Source organism: Hypanus sabinus, chromosome 9 (genome assembly GCF_030144855.1).
Source record: "Hypanus sabinus isolate sHypSab1 chromosome 9, sHypSab1.hap1, whole genome shotgun sequence".
NCBI lineage: Eukaryota > Metazoa > Chordata > Chondrichthyes > Myliobatiformes > Dasyatidae > Hypanus > Hypanus sabinus.
Genome location: NC_082714.1, coordinates 1242012 through 1267080, shown reverse-complemented (window position 1 = coordinate 1267080; position 25069 = coordinate 1242012). Strand labels below are relative to the sequence as shown.

Genomic DNA, 25069 nt, shown 5'->3' with positions numbered 1-25069 from the left:
TCGAACCACACCACCCACTGTTCGAACCACACCACCCACGTGTCGAACCACATCACCCATGTGTCGAACCACATCACCCACTGTTCGATCCACATCACCCACGTGTCGAACCACATCACCCACTGTTCGAACCACATCACCCACGTGTCGAACCACATCACCCACTGTTCGAACCACACCACCCACGTGTCGAACCACATCACCCATGTGTCGAACCACATCACCCACGTGTCGAACCACATCACCCACGTGTCGAACCACATCACCCACGTGTCGAACCACATCACCCACTGTTCGAACCACATCACCCACGTGTCGAACCACATCACCCACTGTTCGAACCACATCACCCACGTGTCGAACCACATCACCCACTGTTCGAACCACATCACCCACGTGTCGAACCACATCACCCACTGTTCGAACCACATCACCCACGTGTCGAACCACACCACCCAGGCGTCGAACCACATCACCAACGCGTCGAACCACATCACCCAGGCGTCGAACCACATCACCCACGTGTCGAACCACACCACCCAGGCGTCGAACCACATCACCCACGTGTCGAACCACATCACCCACGTGTCGAACCACATCACCCAGGCGTCGAACCACATCACCCACTGTTCGAACCACATCACCCACGTGTCGAACCACACCACCCACTGTTCGAACCACACCACCCACGTGTCGAACCACATCACCCACGCGTCGAACCACATCACCCACGTGTCGAACCACATCACCCACGTGTCAAACCACATCACCCACGTGTCGAACCACATCACCCACTGTTCGAACCACATCACCCACGTGTCGAACCACATCACCCACTGTTCGAACCACATCACCCACTGTCCGAAACACATCACCCACGTGTCGAACCACATCACCCACGTGTCGAACCACATCACCCACTGTTCGAACCACATCACCCACGTGTCGAACCACACCACCCACGTGTCGAACCACATCACCCACTGTTCGAACCACATCACCCACTGTTCGAACCACATCACCCACTGTTCGAACCACATCACCCACGTGTCGAACCACATCACCCACTGTTCGAACCACATCACCCACGTGTCGAACCACATCACCCACTGTTCGAACCACATCACCCACTGTTCGAACCACATCACCCACTGTTCGAACCACATCACCCACGTGTCGATCCACATCACCCACTGTTCGAACCACACCACCCACTGTTCGAACCACACCACCCACGTGTCGAACCACATCACCCATGTGTCGAACCACATCACCCACTGTTCGATCCACACCACCCACTGTTCGAACCACAACACCCACGTGTCGAACCACATCACCCACTGTTCGAACCACATCACCCACGTGTCGAACCACATCACCCACGCGTCGAACCACATCACCCACTGTTCGAACCACATCACCCACTGTTCGAACCACATCACCCACTGTTCGAACCACACCACCCACGTGTCGAACCACATCACCCACTGTTCGAACCACATCACCCACGTGTCGAACCACACCACCGACGCGTCGAACCACATCACCCACTGTTCGAACCACATCACCCACTGTTCGAACCACATCACCCACGTGTCGAACCACATCACCCACGTGTCGAACCACATCACCCACGTGTCGAACCACACCACCGACGCGTCGAACCACATCACCCACGTGTCGAACCACATCACCCACGTGTCGAACCACACCACCCACGTGTCGAACCACATCACCCACGTGTCAAACCACACCACCCACGCGTCGAACCACATCACCCACTGTTCGAACCACATCACCCACGTGTCGAACCACATCACCCACTGTTCGAACCACATCACCCACGTGTCGAACCACATCACCCACTGTTCGAACCACATCACCCACGTGTCGAACCACATCACCCACGTGTCGAACCACATCACCCACTGTTCGAACCACATCACCCACTGTTCGAACCACATCACCCACTGTTCGAACCACATCACCCACGTGTCGAACCACATCACCCACTGTTCGAACCACACCACCCACGTGTCGAACCACATCACCCACTGTTCGAACCACATCACCCACTGTTCGAACCACATCACCCACTGTTCGAACCACATCACCCACTGTTCGAACCACATCACCCACTGTTCGAACCACATCACCCACGTGTCGAACCACATCACCCACTGTTCGAACCACATCACCCACTGTTCGAACCACATCACCCACGTGTCGAACCACATCACCCACGTGTCGAACCACATCACCCACTGTTCGATCCACACCACCCACTGTTCGAACCACATCACCCACTGTTCGAACCACATCACCCACGCGTCGAACCACATCACCCACTGTTCGAACCACATCACCCACGCGTCGAACCACATCACCCACTGTTCGAACCACATCACCCACTGTTCGATCCACACCACCCATTGTTCGAACCACATCACCCACTGTTCGAACCACATCACCCACGTGTCGAACCACATCACCCACTGTTCGAACCACATCACCCACGTGTCGAACCACATCACCCACTGTTCGAACCACATCACCCACTGTTCGAACCACATCACCCACGTGTCGAACCACATCACCCACGTGTCGAACCACATCACCCACGTGTCGAACCACACCACCCACTGTTCGAACCACATCACCCACATGTCGAACCACATCACCCACTGTTCGAACCACATCACCCACTGTTCGAACCACATCACCCACTGTTCGAACCACATCACCCACGTGTCGAACCACATCACCCACGTGTCGAACCACATCACCCACTGTTCGAACCACATCACCCACGTGTTGAACCACATCACCCACGTGTCGAACCACATCACCCACTGTTCGAACCACATCACCCACTGTTCGAACCACATCACCCACGCGTCGAACCACATCACCCACGTGTCGAACCACATCACCCACTGTTCGAACCACATCACCCACGTGTCGAACCACATCACCCACTGTTCGAACCACACCACCCACGCGTCGAACCACATCACCCACGTGTCGAACCACATCACCCACTGTTCGAACCACATCACCCACGTGTCGAACCACATCATCCACGTGTCGAACCACACCACCCACTGTTCGAACATCACCCACTGTTCGAACCACATCACCCACTGTTCGAACCACATCACCCACTGTTCGAACCACATCACCCACGTGTCGAACCACATCACCCACTGTTCGAACCACACCACCCACGTGTCGAACCACATCACCCACTGTTCGAACCACATCACCCACTGTTCGAACCACATCACCCACGTGTCGAACCACATCACCCACTGTTCGAACCACATCACCCACGTGTCGAACCACATCACCCACGTGTCGAACCACATCACCCAAGTGTCGAACCACATCACCCACTGTTCGAACCACATCACCCACGTGTCGAACCACATCACCCACTGTTCGAACCACACCACCCACGTGTCGAACCACATCACCCACTGTTCGAACCACATCACCCACGTGTCGAACCACATCACCCACTGTTCGAACCACATCACCCACGTGTCGAACCACATCACCCACTGTTCGAACCACATCACCCACTGTTCGAACCACACCACCCACGTGTCGAACCACATCACCCACTGTTCGAACCACATCACCCACTGTTCGAACCACATCACCCACGTGTCGAACCACATCACCCACGTGTCGAACCACATCACCCACTGTTCGAACCACATCACCCACGTGTCAAACCACATCACCCACTGTTCGAACCACATCACCCACGTGTCGAACCACATCATCCACTGTTCGATCCACATCACCCACTGTTCGAACCACATCACCCACTGTTCGAACCACATCACCCACGTGTCGAACAACATCACCCACGTGTCGAACCACATCACCCACGCGTCGAACCACATCACCCACTGTTCGAACCACATCACCCACTGTTCGAACCACATCACCCACGTGTCGAACCAGATCACCCACTGTTCGAACCACACCACCCACGTGTCGAACCACATCACCCACGTGTCGAACCACATCACCCACGTGTCGAACCACATCACCCACTGTTCGAACCACACCACCCACTGTTCGAACCACATCACCCACGTGTCGAACCACATCACCCACGTGTCGAACCACACCACCCACGTGTCGAACCACATCACCCACTGTTCGAACCACATCACCCACGTGTCGAACCACATCACCCACGTGTCGAACCACATCACCCACTGTTCGAACCACATCACCCACTGTTCGAACCACACCACCCACGTGTCGAACCACATCACCCACGTGTCGAACCACATCACCCACGTGTCGAACCTCATCACCCACATGTCGAACCACATCACCCACTGTTCGAACCACATCACCCACTGTTCGAACCACATCACCCACGTGTCGAACCACATCACCCACGTGTCGAACCACATCACCCACGTGTCGAACCACACCACCCACGTGTCGAACCACACCACCCACGTGTCGAACCACATCACCCACTGTTCGAACCACATCACCCACGTGTCGAACCACATCACCCACGTGTCGAACCACACCACCCACGTGTCGAACCACACCACCCACGTGTCGAACCACATCACCCACGTGTCGAACCACATCACCCACGTGTCGAACCACACCACCCACGTGTCGAACCACATCACCCACGTGTCGAACCACACCACCCACGTGTCGAACCACACCACCCACGTGTCGAACCACATCACCCACTGTTCGAACCACATCACCCACGTGTCGAACCACATCACCCACGTGTCAAACCACATCACCCACGTGTCGAACCACATCACCCACTGTTCGAACCACATCACCCACGTGTCGAACCACATCACCCACTGTTCGAACCACATCACCCACTGTTCGAACCACATCACCCACGTGTCGAACCACATCACCCACGTGTCGAACCACATCACCCACTGTTCGAACCACATCACCCACGTGTCGAACCACATCACCCACGTGTCGAACCACATCACCCACGTGTCGAACCACATCACCCACGTGTCGAACCACACCACCCACGTGTCGAACCACATCACCCACGCGTCGAACCACATCACCCACTGTTCGAACCACATCACCCACGTGTCGATCCACATCACCCACGTGTCGAACCACATCACCCACTGTTCGATCCACACCACCCACGTGTCGAACCACATCACCCACTGTTCGAACCACATCACCCACGTGTCGAACCACATCACCCACTGTTCGAACCACATCACCCACGTGTCGAACCACATCACCCACTGTTCGAACCACACCACCCACTGTTCGAACCACATCACCCACGTGTCGATCCACATCACCCACGTGTCGAACCACATCACCCACGTGTTGAACCACATCACCCACGTGTCGAACCACATCACCCACTGTTCGAACCACATCACCCACGTGTCGAACCACATCACCCACGTGTCGAACCACATCACCCACGTGTCGAACCACATCACCCACTGTTCGAACCACATCACCCACATGTCGATCCACATCACCCACGTGTCGAACCACATCACCCACGTGTCGAACCACATCACCCACGTGTCGAACCACATCACCCACTGTTCGAACCACATCACCCACTGTTCGAACCACACCACCCACGTGTCGAACCACATCACCCACTGTTCGAACCACATCACCCACGTGTCGAACCACATCACCCACGTGTCGAACCACATCACCCACTGTTCGAACCACATCACCCACTGTTCGAACCACATCACCCACTGTTCGAACCACATCACCCACGTGTCGAACCACATCACCCACTGTTCGAACCACATCACCCACGTGTCGAACCACATCACCCACGTGTCGAACCACATCACCCACGTGTCGAACCACATCACCCACTGTTCGAACCACATCACCCACTGTTCGAACCACATCACCCACGTGTCGAACCACATCACCCACTGTTCGAACCACATCACCCACGTGTCGAACCACATCACCCTCTGTTCGAACCACATCACCCACGCGTCGAACCACATCACCCACTGTTCGAACCACATCACCCACTGTTCGAACCACATCACCCACGTGTCGAACCACATCACCCACTGTTCGAACCACATCACCCACGTGTCGAACCACATCACCCACGTGTCAAACCACATCACCCACTGTTCGATCCACATCACCCACGTGTCGAACCACATCACCCACTGTTCGAACCACATCACCCACTGTTCGAACCACATCACCCACTGTTCGAACCACATCACCCACGCGTCGAACCACATCACCCACGTGTCGAACCACACCACCCACGTGTCGAACCACATCACCCACGTGTCGAACCACATCACCCACTGTTCGAACCACATCACCCACTGTTCGAACCACATCACCCACTGTTCGAACCACATCACCCACGTGTCGATCCACATCACCCACTGTTCGAACCACATCACCCACGTGTCGAACCACATCACCCACTGTTCGAACCACACCACCCACGTGTCGAACCACACCACCCACTGTTCGAACCACATCACCCACTGTTCGAACCACATCACCCATGTGTCGAACCACATCACCCACTGTTCGATCCACACCACCCACGTGTCGAACCACATCACCCACTGTTCGAACCACATCACCCACTGTTCGAACCACATCACCCACGTGTCGAACCACATCACCCACGTGTCGAACCACATCACCCACGTGTCGAACCACATCATCCACGTGTCGAACCACATCACCCACGTGTCGAACCACATCACCCACGTGTCGAACCACACCACCCACGTGTCGAACCACATCACCCACGTGTCGAACCACATCACCCACTGTTCGAACCACATCACCCACGTGTCGAACCACACCACCCACTGTTCGAACCACACCACCCACGTGTCGAACCACATCACCCACTGTTCGAACCACATCACCCACTGTTCGATCCACATCACCCACTGTTCGAACCACATCACCCACGTGTCGAACCACATCACCCACGTGTCGAACCACATCACCCACGTGTCGAACCACATCACCCACTGTTCGAACCACATCACCCACTGTTCGAACCACATCACCCACGTGTCGAACCACATCACCCACGTGTCGAACCACATCACCCACGTGTCGAACCACATCACCCACTGTTCGAACCACATCACCCACTGTTCGAACCACATCACCCACTGTTCGAACCACATCACCCACGTGTCGAACCACATCACCCACTGTTCGAACCACATCACCCACGTGTCGAACCACATCACCCACTGTTCGAACCACATCACCCACTGTTCGAACCACATCACCCACGTGTCGAACCACATCACCCACGTGTCGAACCACATCACCCACTGTTCGAACCACATCACCCACTGTTCGAACCACATCACCCACTGTTCGAACCACACCACCCACTGTTCGAACCACATCACCCACTGTTCGAACCACATCACCCACTGTTCGAACCACATCACCCACTGTTCGAACCACATCACCCACGTGTCGAACCACATCACCCACTGTTCGAACCACACCACCCACTGTTCGAACCACATCACCCACTGTTCGAACCACATCACCCACTGTTCGAACCACATCACCCACGTGTCGAACCACATCACCCACGTGTCGAACCACATCACCCACTGTTCGAACCACATCACCCACGTGTCGAACCACATCACCCACGTGTCGAACCACATCACCCACTGTTCGAACCACATCACCCACGTGTCGAACCACATCACCCACGTGTCGAACCACATCACCCACTGTTCGAACCACATCACCCACTGTTCGAACCACATCACCCACGTGTCGAACCACACCACCCACGTGTCGAACCACATCACCCACTGTTCGAACCACATCACCCACGTGTCGAACCACATCACCCACTGTTCGATCCACATCACCCACTGTTCGAACCACATCACCCACTGTTCGAACCACATCACCCACTGTTCGAACCACATCACCCACTGTTCGAACCACATCACCCACTGTTCGATCCACATCACCCACGTGTCGAACCACACCACCCACTGTTCGAACCACATCACCCACTGTTCGAACCACACCACCCACGTGTCGAACCACATCACCCACTGTTCGAACCACATCACCCACTGTTCGAACCACATCACCCACGTGTCGAACCACATCACCCACGTGTCGAACCACATCACCCACTGTTCGAACCACATCACCCACTGTTCGAACCACACCACCCACGTGTCGAACCACATCACCCACGTGTCGAACCACATCACCCACGTGTCGAACCACATCACCCACTGTTCGATCCACATCACCCACTGTTCGAACCACATCACCCACGTGTCGAACCACATCACCCACGTGTCGAACCACATCACCCACTGTTCGAACCACATCATCCACGTGTCGAACCACATCATCCACTGTTCGAACCACATCACCCACGTGTCGAACCACATCACCCACGTGTCGAACCACATCACCCACGTGTCGAACCACATCACCCACGTGTCGAACCACATCACCCACTGTTCGAACCACATCACCCACGTGTCGAACCACATCACCCACTGTTCGAACCACATCACCCACGTGTCGAACCACATCACCCACTGTTCGAACCACATCACCCACGTGTCGAACCACATCACCCACGTGTCGAACCACATCACCCACTGTTCGAACCACATCACCCACGTGTCGAACCACATCACCCACGTGTCGAACCACACCACCCACTGTTCGAACCACATCACCCACGTGTCGAACCACATCACCCACGTGTCGAACCACATCACCCACTGTTCGAACCACATCACCCACGTGTCGAACCACATCACCCACGTGTCGAACCACATCACCCACGCGTCGAACCACATCACCCACTGTTCGAACCACACCACCCACGTGTCGAACCACATCACCCACGTGTCGAACCACATCACCCACGTGTCGAACCACACCACCCACGTGTCGAACCACATCACCCACTGTTCGAACCACATCACCCACGTGTCGAACCACATCACCCACGTGTCGAACCACATCACCCACGTGTCGAACCACATTACCCACTGTTCGAACCACATCACCCACGTGTCGAACCACACCACCCACTGTTCGAACCACATCACCCACTGTTCGAACCACATCACCCACGTGTCGAACCACATCACCCACTGTTCGAACCACACCACCCACTGTTCGAACCACATCACCCACGTGTCGAACCACATCACCCACTGTTCGAACCACATCACCCACGCGTCGAACCACATCACCCACTGTTCGAACCACATCACCCACTGTTCGAACCACATCACCCACGCGTCGAACCACACCACCCACTGTTCGAACCACATCACCCACGTGTCGAACCACATCACCCACTGTTCGAACCACATCACCCACGCGTCGAACCACATCACCCACTGTTCGATCCACATCACCCACGTGTCGAACCACATCACCCACTGTTCGAACCACACCACCCACGTGTCGAACCACATCACCCACTGTTCGAACCACATCACCCACTGTTCGAACCACATCACCCACTGTTCGAACCACATCACCCACGTGTCGAACCACATCACCCACGTGTCGAACCACATCACCCACGTGTCGAACCACACCACCCACGCGTCGAACCACATCACCCACTGTTCGAACCACATCACCCACGTGTCGAACCACATCACCCACGTGTCGAACCACATCACCCACGTGTCGAACCACATCACCCACTGTTCGAACCACATCACCCACGTGTCGAACCACATCACCCACGTGTCGAACCACATCACCCACGTGTTGAACCACATCACCCACGTGTCGAACCACATCACCCACTGTTCGAACCACATCACCCACGTGTCGAACCACATCACCCACTGTTCGAACCACATCACCCACTGTTCGAACCACATCACCCACTGTTCGAACCACATCACCCACTGTTCGAACCACATCACCCACGTGTCGAACCACATCACCCACGTGTCGAACCACATCACCCACGTGTCGAACCACATCACCCACTGTTCGAACCACATCACCCACTGTTCGAACCACATCACCCACGTGTCGAACCACATCACCCACGTGTCGAACCACATCACCCACGTGTCGAACCACACCACCCACGTGTCGAACCACATCACCCACTGTTCGATCCACATCACCCACTGTTCGATCCACATCACCCACTGTTCGAACCACATCACCCACGTGTCGAACCACATCACCCACGTGTCGATCCACATCACCCACTGTTCGAACCACATCACCCACGTGTCGAACCACATCACCCACTGTTCGAACCACATCACCCACGTGTCGAACCACATCACCCACGTGTCGAACCACATCACCCACGTGTCGAACCACATCACCCACTGTTCGAACCACATCACCCACGTGTCGAACCACATCACCCACTGTTCGAACCACATCACCCACGTGTCGAACCACATCACCCACGTGTCGAACCACATCACCCACTGTTCGAACCACATCACCCACGTGTCGAACCACATCACCCACTGTTCGAACCACATCACCCACTGTTCGATCCACATCACCCACTGTTCGAACCACATCACCCACGTGTCGAACCACATCACCCACGTGTCGAACCACACCACCCACGTGCCTAACCTTGTCACCCATGTGCTGAACCTCACCTCCCACACACCAAACCTTGTCACCCACTGTCATACCTCACAATCAGGTGTTGGTAAGTGTGCCCGACAAGGGTCAGCAGTTAAAAAACCAGATAGTAACCTGAAACACATGTTATTGAATGGGGTTTTATTTCATGAGAGGTGAAAAGTTGCAAAAGCTGCTCAAAAGTTGTGAAGAAAAGATATTTACAAATAGACAAGCAGCCAAGTTCAGAAACATCTTGGATTGTTTCCACAACATTTTAGAGAGGGAGGGAGAGTAGCCAAATGTCTTGGTACATTTTGGTATTAATAACATTGGAAGGAAAAGGCAATGAGGTCCTGAAAAGAGAATTTAGAGAGTTAGGTAGAAAGCTGAGAATTAGCAACTTCCGGGAAGTAATTTCTGGATTGCTTCTGTGCCACGCTCCAGAGAGGGTGATTTGGCAGATAAATGTGTGGCTGAGAAGCTGGTGCAGGGGGCAGGGCTTCAGTTTCTTGGATAATTGGGATTTTGTCTAGGGGAGGTATGACCTGCTCAAAAGTGACGGGATGCACCTGAACCCGAAGGGGAACCAATATTCTCACGGGCAGTAAACACAAAGTACTCTGCAGATGCTGGGGTCAAAGCAACACGTACAACATGCTAGAGGAACTCAGCAGGTCGGGCAGCATCCGTGGAAATGAACAGTCAATGGTTCAGGCCAAGACCCTTCCTGACAAAGGGTCTTGGCCTGAAACGTTGACTGTTCGTTTCCATGGATGCTTCTCACGGGCAGGTTTGTTTGAGCTCTTGTGGAGGGTTCAAACTAATTTGGCAGAGGGGTGGGAACCGGAATGAAGGGACTCAGGATAGGATGGATGGTAAAATAGTAAAGATAGCATGTAGTCAGATTGTCAGGAGGGGCAGGGAGATTATAGGGAGATTGCAGTCAGCAGGGTGAGAGCATCAATGCATTAGGGATGCAGAATTAAAAAGGGCAGCAAATACAGCACTCAAAGTGTTATATTTCAATGCACAAAGTGTAAAAATTAAGGTAGATGGTCTTGTTGCACTTCTACAGATTTTTGGGTATGATGTTTTGGCCATCACTGAATCGTGGCTGAAGGATGGTTGCTGTTGGGAGCTGAATGCCCAAAGTCACATATTGTATCGGGGGCATAGGAAGGTAGGCAGAGGGGGTGGCTTGACACTACTGGTAAAGAATGGCATCAAATCAGTAGAAAGATGTAACATAGGATCAGAAGATGTTGAATCCTTGTGGGTTGAGTTATGAAACTGCAAGGGTAAAAAGACCCTGATGGCAGTTATTTACAGGCCTCCTGACAGTGGACTACGGATCACAATAGGAAATACTGTAGAAAAGGCATATCAAAAGGGCAATGTTATGTAGCCATGGGAGATTTCAATTTGCAGGTCGATTGGGAAAATCAGGTTGGTGCCGGATCTCAAGAGAGTGAGTTTGTTGAATGCCTGTGAGAGGTTTTTTAGAGGAGTTTGGTGTTGACCCTACTAGGGGATCAGCTATATTGGATTGGGTCTTATGTAGTAAACCAGAGGTAATTAGGGAGTTTGAGGTAAAAGGAGCTTAGGGTGATTTGGGAGTTTAGGAGGCAGTGATCACAATATGATTGAGTTCAACTTGAAATTTGATAGGGAAAAAGTAAAATCTGACATAGCAGTATTTCTGTGGAGTAAAGGAAATTACAGTGGTGTGAGAGAGGAGTTGGAAGGAGGTGCTGGCAGGGATGACAGCAGAGCAGCAATGGTGTGAGTTTCTGGGAAAAAGTGAGGAGGGTGCCGGATAGATGTATTCCAAAAATGAAGAAATAGTCAAATGGCAAAATAGTACAACTGTGGCTGACAAGGGATGTCAAAGCTAATGTAAAAGCAAAAGAGAGGGCATACAACAAAGCAAAAATTAGTGGGAAGACAGAGGATAGGGAAGGAATATTACTGGCATTGTTAAAGCATTGGCCGTTTGGTAGGAGGCAGCAAGTGGGAATAAAATGATCCTTTTCTGGTTGGCTGCCAGTGACTAGCAATGTCCTGCAAGGGTTGGTGTTGGGACGGCTTGTTTTTGTGATGCATATCAATGATTTAGATGATGGAATAGATAGCTTTGTTGCCAAGTTTGCAGATGATATGAAGATTTGTGGACCGGTAGTGTTGAGGAAACAGGTAGGATGCAGAAGTCCTTAGACAGATGTTGAGAAAGGGCAAGAAAGCGGCAAATGAAATACAATGTTCGAAAATACATGGTCATGCGCTTTGATAGTAGAAATAAATATGGAGACTATTTTCTAAATGGGAGAAAATCCAAAAATCTGAAATGCAAAGGGACTTCGGAGTCCTTGTGCAGTTGATAGTTAAGGAAGGCAAATGCAATATTCCAGAAATAGTGACCGACTGAACCACGTCACCTCCACACCGACCCACGTCACACAAACTCTGAACCACGTCACCTACACACCGACCCACGTCACACAAACTCTGAACCACGTCACCTACACACTGACCCACATCACTCACACACCAACCCACGTCACACGACTACTGAACCATGTCACCCACACACTGACCCACATCACTCACACACCAACCCACGTCACACGACTACTGAACCATGTCACCCACACACCAACCCACGTCACATGAACACTGAAACATGTCACCCACACACCGACCCACATCACATGAACACTGAAACATGTCACCCACACGCCGACCCACATCAACCACACACCGACCTACATCACATGAACACTGAACCATGTCACCCACACACTGACCTATGTCACATGAACACTGAACCATGTCACCCACACACTGACCCACATCACCCACACACTGAAACTCATCACCAATACAGTGAACGACATCACACAAACATTGAACCACGTCACCCACACACTGACCCACATCACCCACACACCGATGCACATCACCCACACCGAACCACTTCACCCACACACCAACCACGCTGCCCACACATCAACCCAAGTCACCCACACACCGACCCATGCCACCCACACACTGACTCACGTCACACGAACATCGAACCACGTCACCCGCGACCTGTGTGATCATCATGTTGAAGTTTAACCCCTGGGTGGTCTGTGTGTTGGGATTTAACTCCTGATGGTCGTAACAGTGATGGTCAGTAAGATGGATTTAACCCAGGTGGTCTTTTTGTCAGTATTTGACAGTTGGGTGGTCTGTATGTTGGGGTTTAAACCCTGGATGGTCTGCATATTGGGTAGTAACCTGTGGATAGTCTGTATGTTGGAGTTTAACACCTGGGTGGTCGTCATGATGGGGTTTAATCCATGGGTGGACTGCGTGTGGAGGTTTATCCCCTGTGTGATCGTCATAAAAACATAGAAAACCTACAGCACAATACAGGCCCTTTGGCCCACAAAGTTGTGCCGAACATGTACCTATCCAAAAGTCTCTTAAAAGACCCTATCATATCCGCCTCCACCGTTGGTCATGGTGGGGCTTAACCCCTGGGTGGTCTGTATGTTGGGGTCTACCCACCTGGGTGGTTTGGGTGTCGGGGTCTACCCACCTGGGTGGTTTGGGTGTCGGGATCTATCCCGGGTGGTCTGGTGGTCTGCATATCGGGGTCTACCATTCCCCCCTCCCCTGTGTGGTCTGTGTGTCGGGGTCAATCCCCCCCCCCCCAAAAGGTCTGTGTGTCGAGGTCTAGCCCTGGGTGATCTGTGTGTTGGGATCTACCCCTGGGTGGTCTGCATGTTGGAGTTTAACCCTGGGTATTCTGGGTGTCTAGGTTTAACCCCTGAGTGTTCTGTATGTCTGGGTTTACCCCCTGGGTATTCTGTGTGATAGGATTTACCCCATGGGTGCTCTGTGTGTCTGGGTTTAACCCCTGGATGGTTTGCATGTTGGAGTTTACCCCTAGGTGGTTGTCATGGGCTTTAACCTCTGTTGTTGTCCATTAACAATGGCCTGCTTTGTTATTCAGTGGTCGTACTCTACCCCTAGCTACTCCCATATTTTTACTGAAAGTATAAAATGTGCTGGAATTCACTTAAATCTTGCTCATCAAGTACCGATCATGTCACCTTTAACCTCCAGATTCCCCATTTCACTTCTCTCCAGTTCCCTGAAGACCTTGTCTGATTTCAGCTTCCACATACTTCTCTTTTGTTTTTGACTAAATTTGCCACCTTTAGGAAGCACCCTCTTTCCTTCACAGGAATACGTTGGTCCTGAATTCCAACCAGTTGGTCTTTAAACAATTCCCACAGAGCAGACAAGTCCACCAGGGTGTGTGACTACCCTGTAACAGCCACTCCCAATGAACTTCCCACAGCTCCTGTCGAACACTTGTGTAACGCCTAGTTTCTCCCAAGCCATAATGATCTGAAAAGCTGCAGAGATGAGATCTCTGTTTCCCCACTCCTCCCCAGGCTCAGCCCTTCTTTCAGATCAGAGCTGGGTAAAGCCTGGCATTGTCTTGCCAAAAGCACTCAGCAGGCCAGACAGCACCTGAAGAGGGAAGACAGGTGACATTTTGGATAACTGAGGCTTCACCTCCATAGTTAACTTGGGCCTTTGACTTGCAGCACCCATTTGGATAGTGACCATGTCTGATGGTCCTGTCCCAGGGTGTGTGAGGACCCTCACTGTTTGGAGTGTCACTGTGTCCCGTCCTGAGGCAATAAGACCCTTACTGTTTGGAGTGTGACCATTTTCTGTCCTGTCACACGGAATGTACAGACTCACACCATTTGGAGAGTGACAGTGTGTTGTTCTGAGGGGTGTAGGGACCCTTACTGTTTTCACCATGAGCTGAGGGGCACGTTCCTGTGCCATACTGTTGTATTCTGATGTACTGGTTTAGTTGCCGAGTGAGCGGAAACAAAGTGCTGGATAGAAGATTCATGCTCTTGGTGGGACGGTCCTCAGCAGGGTGGGCTGGGAGAGCTCCAGTGATCTGGATATTTCTGCCAAGCCTGGCGCATGGGTATCAACAGATCCATAATACCTTGAAAGTGGCATCAGGGGGTCATAAAGAAAGTTTTTAGCTCATTGGCCTTAATAAATCAATGCATTGAGTACAGGAGATGGGATGTTATGTTGAAGTTGTGTAAGACATTGGTGAGACCTAATTTGGAGCTCTGTGTGAGGTTTTGGTCACCTACATGCAGGAAAGATGTAAATAAGCTTGAAAGAATGTAGAGGAAATTTACGAGGATGTTGCCAAGTCTGAAAGATGTAAGTTATAGGGAAAGGTTGGATAGGTTAGGGTTCTTTCCCTCGAGCGTAGGAGAAGAAGGGGAGATTTGATATACAAAATTATGAGGGACGTAGATAGGGTAAATGCAAGCAGGCTTTTTCCGCTGAGGTGGGGTGAGATGAGAACTAGAGGTCATGGGTTCAAGTGAAGCATGAAATATTTAAGGGGAACTTCTTCACTCAGAGGATGGTACGAGTGTAAAACAAGTTGCCAGCAGAAGTGGTGATATTTCAGAAAATTTTGGACCTGTACCGTAAGCTAAGGGAACTGAATGTGGCCATTTGGCCCATTGTCTGCTCTATCATTTCATCATGGCTGATCCAATCTTCCTCTCAGCCCCAGTCTCCTGCCTTCTCCCTGTATCCCTTCATGCCCCGATCAATCAAGAATCCATCAACCTCTGCCTTAAATGTACATAAAGACCATCTCCACAACTGCCTGTGGCAAAGAATTCCACAATTCACCATTCTCTGGCTATAGAAATTCCTCCTAATCTAAAAGGATGCCCCTCTATTCTGAGGCTGTGTCCTCTGGTCTTAGATTCTCCCACCATAGGAAACATCCTCTCTGCATCCACTCTATCAAGGCCTTTCAGCATTTAATAGGTTTCAATGAGATCATCCCTCGTTCTTTTAAATTCCAGTGAGTACACCAAATGCTCTTCATATCACAAGCAATTCAATTCTGGAATCATTTTCATGAACCTCCTTTGAACCCTCTCCTTTCTAAGATAAGGGACCTAAAACTGTTCACAATTCTCCAAGTGAGGCCTCACCGGTGCTTTATAAAGTCTCAACAATACATCCTTGCTTTTCTGTGCAATTCTTGAAATGAATGCTAACATTACATTTGCCTTCCTTACTGTAATAATCAGGTTCACGGGTCCAAGAACTGATTATCACAGGAAATACACATACTTTGAATAAGTATATTAATCATTCATTTACAAACAGTAAAAATTCAACCAAACATTCATGTTCCCCAAGTTACAGATAGTACAAAGCTGAATATTCAAAAAACATATGTACATTCAACAAAAATACTTCTATAGGAGTGCGCGCAGAGCATACTTTCCCAATTGTCTTGTCTTAACAAGCTCCTTTCATGTGTTAATTTATATACCCAGGATATTTGAAACTGGACACCAACAGCTATCCAATAGGTAAAGCAGCTGCAGTTTCTAAACTAACCGATCACAGGCAAATTTTGTCAAACAAAATAAGACAAGCCTCTGCAGGACACACACCACAGACTCAACCTGCAAATTAACTTTTAGAGAATCCTGGACAAGGACCCTCAAGTCCCGTTGCACCCTTTTTTTCCTGTATTTTTCTCTCTATTTAGAAAATAGTTAACTCTTTCATTTCTCATATCAAAATGTATGACCATAAATTTCTTGACACTGTATTCCATCTGCCATTTCTTTGCCTATTCTCCTAATCTGTCTAAATCCTTCTGTAATTCCTCAAAACTGCCTGCCCTGAGGAACTGAATAACTATACCAGTGTGAATACAGACTTTATAAATAGCTATGGATGAGTGTTTCCCCGCGAAATCATTCAGGTTTTTCCCCAATCAGAAGCCCTGGATGAACAATGAAATACAAAACCTGCTGAGACCCAGATCAGAGACATTCAAGTCTGGAGATCAAGGATGCTACAAGAGGTGCAGGTATGATCTCTAGAAAGCCATCTCATGGGCGAAGTGAAGATTCTACACTAGATTGGAATCAACGAGGGTTGCTCAATAGCTGTGGCAGGGTTTGAATGCCATAATCTCCTACAAAGATAAAACTTGCACCATAGGGGTCATAGGATCTTCGCTTCCAGTTGAGCACAATGCCTTCTATGCTCGCTTTGATCACCAGAATAGGGAGGAACCATCACATATCCCCATGTCTCCCGATGATCCTTTGGTCTAAGTATCTGAAAATGATGTGCAGGCTGCCTTCAAGAGAGTGAATCCCAAGAAAGCATCTGGTGTGGACGGAGTACCTGGCTGACTACTGACAACCTGTGCCAACCAACTGGCTAGAGTGTTCACAGATATCTTAAACATAGAAACATAGAAAACCTACAGCACAATACAAAAAGTTGAGCCAAACGCGTCCCTACCTTAGAAATTACTAGGCTTACCTATAGTCCTCTATTTTACTAAGCTCCATGTACCTATCTAAAAGCCTCTTAAAAGACCCTATTGTATCCGCCTCCACCACTGTGGTCGGCAGCCCATTCCACACACTCACCACTCTCTGAGTAAAAAACTTACCCCTGACATCTCCTCTGTACCTACTCCCCAGCACCTTAAACCTGTGTCCTCTTGTGGCAGCCATTTCAACCCTGGGAGAAAGCCTCTGACTATCCACACAATCAATGCCTCTCATCATCTTGTACACCTCTATCAGGTCACCTCTCATCCTCCTTCGCTCCAAGGAGAAAAGGCCGAGTTCACCCAACCTATTCTCACAAGGCATGCTTCCCAATCCGGGCAACATCCTTGTAAATCTCCTCTGCACCCTTTCTATGGTTTCCACATCCTTCCTGTAGTGAGGCGACCAGAACAGAACTGACTCGGATCCCAAGATCCCTCTGATCCTCCACACTGCCAAGAATCTTATCATTAATACTATATTCTGCTATCATATTTGACCTACCAAAATGAACCATTTCACACTTATCTGGGCTTAACTCCATCTGCCACTTCTCAGCGCAGTTTTGCATCCTATCAATGTCCTGCTGTAACCTCTTGACAGCCCTCCACACTATCCACAACACCCCCAACCTTTGTGTCATCAGCAAACTTACTAACCCATCCTTCCACTTCCTCATCCAGGTCATTTATAAAAATCACAAAGAGTAGGAGTCCCAGAACAGGTCCCTGAGGCATACCACTGGTCACCGACCTCCATGCAGAATATGACCCATCTACAACCACTCTTTGCCTTATGTGGGCAAGCTAGTTCTGAATCCACAAAGCAATGTCCCCTTGGATCCCATGCCTCCTTACATTCTCAATAAGCTTTGCATGGGGGACCTTATCAAATGCCTTGCTGAAATCCATATACACTACATCTACTGCTCTACCTTCATCAAAGTGTTTAGTCACATCCTCAAAAAAATCAATCAGGCTCATTAGGCATGACCTGCCCTTCACAAAGCCACACTGACTATTCTTAATCATATTATACCTCTCCAAATGTTCATAAATCCTGCCTCTCAGGATCTTCTCCATCAACTTACCAATTACTGAGGTAAGACTCACTGCTCTATAATTTCCTGGGCTATCTATTCTCCCTTTCTTGAATAAAGGAACACCATCTGCAACCCTACCATAACTTCTCTGTCTCATTGGAATGTACCTATGCAGCACTCCACCCAAATATCCCCTGAACATTTGCCTCTTTTCTTCCCCTGGAGCAGGGGGCAGGGATTCAGATTTCTGGATGGTAGTTTGCCTCCCAGGTGCCAAAGTCTGGGATGTTTCAGATTGTGTCCAAGATATTCTGCGGTGGGAGGGAGAACAGCCAGAGGTTGTGGTACATATTGGTACCAATGACATAGGTAGGAAAAGGGAAAAGGTCCTGAAAAAAGACTACAGGGAGTTAGGAAGGAAGTTGAGAAACAGGACCGCAAAGGTAGTAATCTTGGGATTACTGCCTGTGCTACGCAACAGTGAGAATAGGAATAGAGTGAGGTGGAGGATAAATGCATGACTAAGGGATTAGAGCAGGGAGCAGGGATTCAGATTTCTGGATCATTGGGACCTCTTTTGGGGCAGGTGTGACCTGTACAAAAAGGACGGGTTGCACTTGAATCCAAGAGGGGACTAATATCCTGGTGGGGAGGTTTGCTAAGGCTACTGGGGAGAATTTAAACTAGAATTGTTGGGGGGTGGGAACCGAACTGAAGAGAAAGTTAGCTCACAAATAAAGAAAGCTTGTAGACAGTCCGAGAGGGAGGATAGGCTGGTGATGAAGGTAGGGACATGTTTGGCACAAGTTTGTGGGCCAAAGGGCCTGTATTATGCTGTAGGTTTTCTTATGTTTCTATGTTTCTATCCATCATCAGAGAACCTTACTACCCAGGCCAGGCTCTTTTCTCACTGCTGCATCAGGAAGAAGGTATAGGAACCTCAAGACTCACACCACCAAGTTCAAGAACAGTTACTACCCCTCAACCATTAGGCTCTACACTCAGTTATGGACTCTGTTATATTGTTATTTCATGTACAATATTTACATCTGCATTTGCACAGTTTGTTCACAGTTAACAGTTCCCAATGTTTACAGTTTATAGTTAGTACTCTATAGGTTTGCTAAGTATGCCCATGGAAAAAGAATCTCATGGTTGAATGTGGTGACATGTATGTATTCTGATAATAAATTTTACTTTGAACTTTGCCCCTTCACCTATCTTTATCAATTCCATCATCCAAATCCCAATACAGATCTCTGTGGAACACCACTAGTCACCGGCAGCCAGCCAGAAAAGGCTGTCTTTGTCTCCTCTCTTTGCCTCCTGCCAATTAGATTTGTTAAGTGAGATTTGTTGGTTTATCGTGTGCTTTCAAGTACCCTGAGACACCTTCCTTAATAATCGACTCCAACATCTTCCCAACAACTGAAATCAGACTAACTAGCCTACAGTTTTCTTTCTTCTACCTCTCTCCCTTCTTAAAGAGTGGAAATTACATTTGCAATTTTCCAGTCTTCCAGAACCACTCCAAAATCTAGTGATTCTTGAAAGGTCATTACTTATGCCTTTACAATCTCTTCAGCAACCTCTTTCAGAACTCCAGATGTACACCAGCTGGTCCAGGTGACTGATCTACCTTCAGACCTTTCAGTTTCCCAAGAAAATTCTCTAGTTATGGCAACTTCACACACTTCATACCCCCAGACACCTGGAACTTCCACCGTACTGCTAGTGTCTTCCACAGTGAAGATTGATGCAAAATACTTCAGTTCATCCACTATTTCATTGTCCCCCATTTCTTCTTCTCCAGTGTCATTTTCCAGTAGCTCAATATTTACTATTACCTCTCTTTTATACTTAATGTATCTGAAGGAACTTTTGAGATCCTCGTGGATTATTATTGGCTAGCTTACTTTCATATTCCATCTTTACCTACTTAATGATTTTTTAGTTGCCTTCTGTTGGTTTTAAAAGCTTCCCAATCCTTTAACTTCCCACTAATCTTTGCACTATTATATGCCCTCTCTTTGGCTTTTATGTTGGCTTTGACTTCTCGTTAGCTACGGTTGTGTCATCTTTTCTTTAGAATACTTCTTCATCTTTGGGATGTATATATCCTGTGCCTTCCAAATTGATTCCAGAAATTTCAGCCATTGCTGCTGTGCCATCATCCCTGCCAGTGTTCTTTTTCATTCAATTCTGGCCAACTCCTCTCTCCTGCCTCTGTAATTTCCTTTATCCACTCTAATACTGATACATCTGACTTAAGCTTCCCCTTCTCAAGTTTCCAGGTGAATTCAATCATATAATGATCATTTTCCCCTAAGGGTCCTTTTACTGTAAGCTCTCTGATCAATTCTGGTTCATTGCACAACACCCAATCCTGAATTGCTCATCCTCTAGTGGGCTCAACCATGAGCTGCTCTAAAAAGCCATCTCATATCAGTATAAAAACTCACTCTCTTGTAATCCAGCACCATCCTGATTTTCCCTATCTATCTGCATATTGAAGTCTCCCATGACTATTGTAACATTGCCCTTTTGGCATACATTTTCTATCTTCCATTCTAATTTGTGGACCACATTGTTACTACAGTTTGGGGGTCTGAATACCAGTGCTATAAGGGTCTTTTTACCCTTGCAGTTCCTGAGCTCTGTCCACAATAACTCACCTTCCATTCCTATGTTACCCCTTTCTAATGGTTTGATTTCACTTTTTACCTACAGAGTAATGCCACCCCTTCTGCCTTTCTACCTGTCCTTTTGATATAATGTATATCCTTGGATGTTAAGTTCCCGGCTGTAATCTTTCAGCCATTATTCAGTGATGCCTTCAACATCACACCTGGCAATCTGCAAGTTCATCTCCCTTATTCCATATACTGAGCACATTCAAATACAATTACTTCAGTTCTGTATTCACCCTTCTTGATTTTGTCCACCTTTTACATTGCAACTCATCCTGTTAACTGCAATTTTGCCCTATCATCAGCCTCTCCTCACTACACCTTGCCTCTGTTTGTAAACCAGCTACCTCATCTTCAGCACTATTATCCGCCTTTCCTACGATACGTCTTGCATTGAAATATCTGCAGTTCAGGACTCTAGTCACACCATGCTCAACCTTTTGATTCCTGACTTTGTCTGAGGTCTTACCAACATCTGCCTCCACAACCTCTCCACTAATTGTTCTGGCACTCTGGTTCCCATCCCCCTGCAACACTAGTTTAAACCCCACCATGCAGCATTGATAAACTTTTCTACTACAGTATTAGTTCCCCTCCAGTTCAGGTGCAAACTGCCCCTTCTGTACAGGTCCCACCTTCCCTGAAAGAGAGCCCAATGATCCAGAAATCTTATGCCCTCCCTCCTACACCAACTGCTTTGCCACATATTAAACAGTATAATCTTCCTAGTTCTGGCCTCACTAACAACTGGTACGGGTAGCAGTCCTGAGATCATAACCCTGAAGGTCCAGCCCTTTAATTTAGAACCTAACTTCCTGAACTCCCTATGCAGAACCTCATCACTCATCCTACCCGTGTCATTGTAACCTACATGGACATGGGTATCTTTACTACCCTAGCTGAACAGATATAAAGAAAAGAAGGAAAAAACTTGAGCTTTTCTTTCACTTGTTTTCTCCAAGTGAAGCCTCTCTTCCCTGAATCCTCGAAGAGCTAAAGCCATACGATCACCACTCTGATTCTGTCCACTCCATCAACTGCCGCTGCGACAGTGGCTGCTGTACTTCTCCCTGCCTTCCTCAATTTGCTCTTACTAATCAATCCCAAACGCTGACTGGTTGCTGGTCAAAGCTCTGTTACGCAGCCACGACCCTCTCCTGCATTTTATTCTCGGGCAGTGGAGCTGATGGAATAGGTACGTGGCTTGGAGAAGTCTGGAGGGCCGTGGTCCAGATGCAGGTCAGTAGGACTAGGCAGGAGAGTAGTTCAGCATGAACTAGATGTGCTGAAGTGCTCTATGACTCATTGCTGTGTGTAACTGTGTTGTTGATATGCAGGGAGTTAGCTGACTGTGTCTGGTTCCTTACACAGACTGGGGAGACTTTGATAACAAGGAAGTGAGGCGACATGGGAGGCTCGAGACCCTGGAGCAGCTGCTGAATCAGATGAAGACTCTTCACCAGCACTGTCCATGTCATGGTGAGTCTGGCAAACCCTTTTACTGCTACATGCTTCCCGCCGGAGTATCATTCACATCAGACCGAGGGGTGGTGGGTAAGGATATGGCATCTGTACCAACGCCCAGAAACTGAGAAACTGACACAGCAGTGGCTGAGAATCTGATATAGAAGGTACAGCAAAGACCCAACAATTCAGGCAGCAGTCATGGGGAGTAAAACAGGGCAAATGTCTAAGGTTCATCAAAACAGGTCAGTCCTAACACTAACTAGGGAGCCTTGTAAAGGGGGCATAATTTAAAAATGATTGGGAGAAAGTATAGGGAGGAATGTCGGAGGTAGAGGAATGGGTGTGTGGAATACCCTGCCAGGGGTGATGACACTTAAGGGACTCTCTGAAAGGCACATGGATGATAGAAAATGGAGGGCTGCGTAGGAGGGAATAGTTTTGTTTGATGGTGGAGGAGGTGAAAAAGTCAGTAGAACATTATGGGCTAATGGGCCTGTATTGTGCTGTACTGTTCTATGTTTTCATGAAAGTGGCAGTTTCAGGATGAAGCTGAATCACTGAGGGATGCTCGACAGCTATGGCAAGGCTTGAATGCTATCAACTCCTACAAAGTAAAAACAAGTGGCATGGGTGACAACAAGGTTTCACTCCCAGATGAATTCAATGCCTTTTATACTCAGTTCAGCCATCCAAACATGGATGCACCTTCAAAAACTCCCAGTAGAGAGACCAGTAGGCATGGATGAATGGACAAGGGAGTCTCGTGTGGAAAGTGTGGGAAGGGAAAGATGTGCTTGGTGGTGGGATCCCATGGGAGATAGTGGAAGTAACATATCCTTAGTATTTATCCTTGCAAGCAGAACAAGTGCCACCCCTGCCTCCACACCTCCTCCCTCACCACCATTCAGGGCCCCAAACCATCCTTCCAGGTGAGTCGACACTTAACCTGTAAGTCTGTTGGGGGCCATCTACTGTACCTGGTGCTCCCAATGTGGCCTCCTGTATATAAGTGAAACCCACCGTATATTGGGAGACCTCTTCACTGAGCTTCTTTGCTCCGCCTGCCAGAAAAAGTCGGATCTCCTGGAGGCCACACATTTTCAACTCTACTTCCCGTTCCCATTCCAAGATGTCGATCCATGGCCACAATGAGATCACACTCAGGTTGGAAGAGCAACACTTTATATTCCGTCTGTACTGTCTCCAACCCTCCAACCTGATGCCATGGACATCAATTTCTTGAACTTACGGTAATTGCCACCCCCCACTTCACTATTCCCATTTCTATTTCCCTCTCTTACCTTTCTCTGGTGCTCCTCCCCCTTCCCCTTCTTCCTTGGTCTTCTACCTTCTCTTATCAGATTCCCCTTTTTCCAGCTCTTTATCTCTTTCACCCTTTCACCAACCAACTTCCCAGTTTTTCACTTCACCCCTCCCCCCTCCCATTTTCACCCTCTTCCTCCCCTCCCCCATCTTCTTGCTCTAGCTTCTCATCTTTTTTTTCCAGTCCTGATGAAGGGTCTCAGTCCAAAATGATGACTATTTGCTCTTTTCAATCGATGCTGCCTGGCTTGCTGAGTTCCTCCAGCATTTTTTTGTGTACTGCTTGGCTTTCCAGCATCTGTAGGTATTATCATCTTTATGCCACTAACCATCCTATGTGTACTTACAGTTATTTTGAGCATAGTTTCAGATTTGCAGCATCTAACAGATAATTTTTGATTGTGAATGTTTGCCAGCGGGAAGGAAGGAAGGAAGGAACTGGGCTGTTTGGCACA

At 49.4% G+C, this 25069-nt stretch overlaps 1 protein-coding gene across 2 annotated transcripts in view; it reads left to right on the top strand.

The window, feature by feature from the left end:
* Positions 1 to 25069, top strand: part of LOC132398992 (ankyrin-repeat and fibronectin type III domain-containing 1-like) — a 755630-nt gene that overhangs the window by 630524 nt on the left and 100037 nt on the right. For both annotated transcript variants that reach the window (XM_059978830.1, XM_059978831.1), the window contains one exon: positions 23196 to 23303. In XM_059978830.1, coding sequence (XP_059834813.1) covers positions 23196 to 23303 — 108 coding nt within the window. The remainder of the gene's footprint in view (positions 1 to 23195; positions 23304 to 25069) is intronic.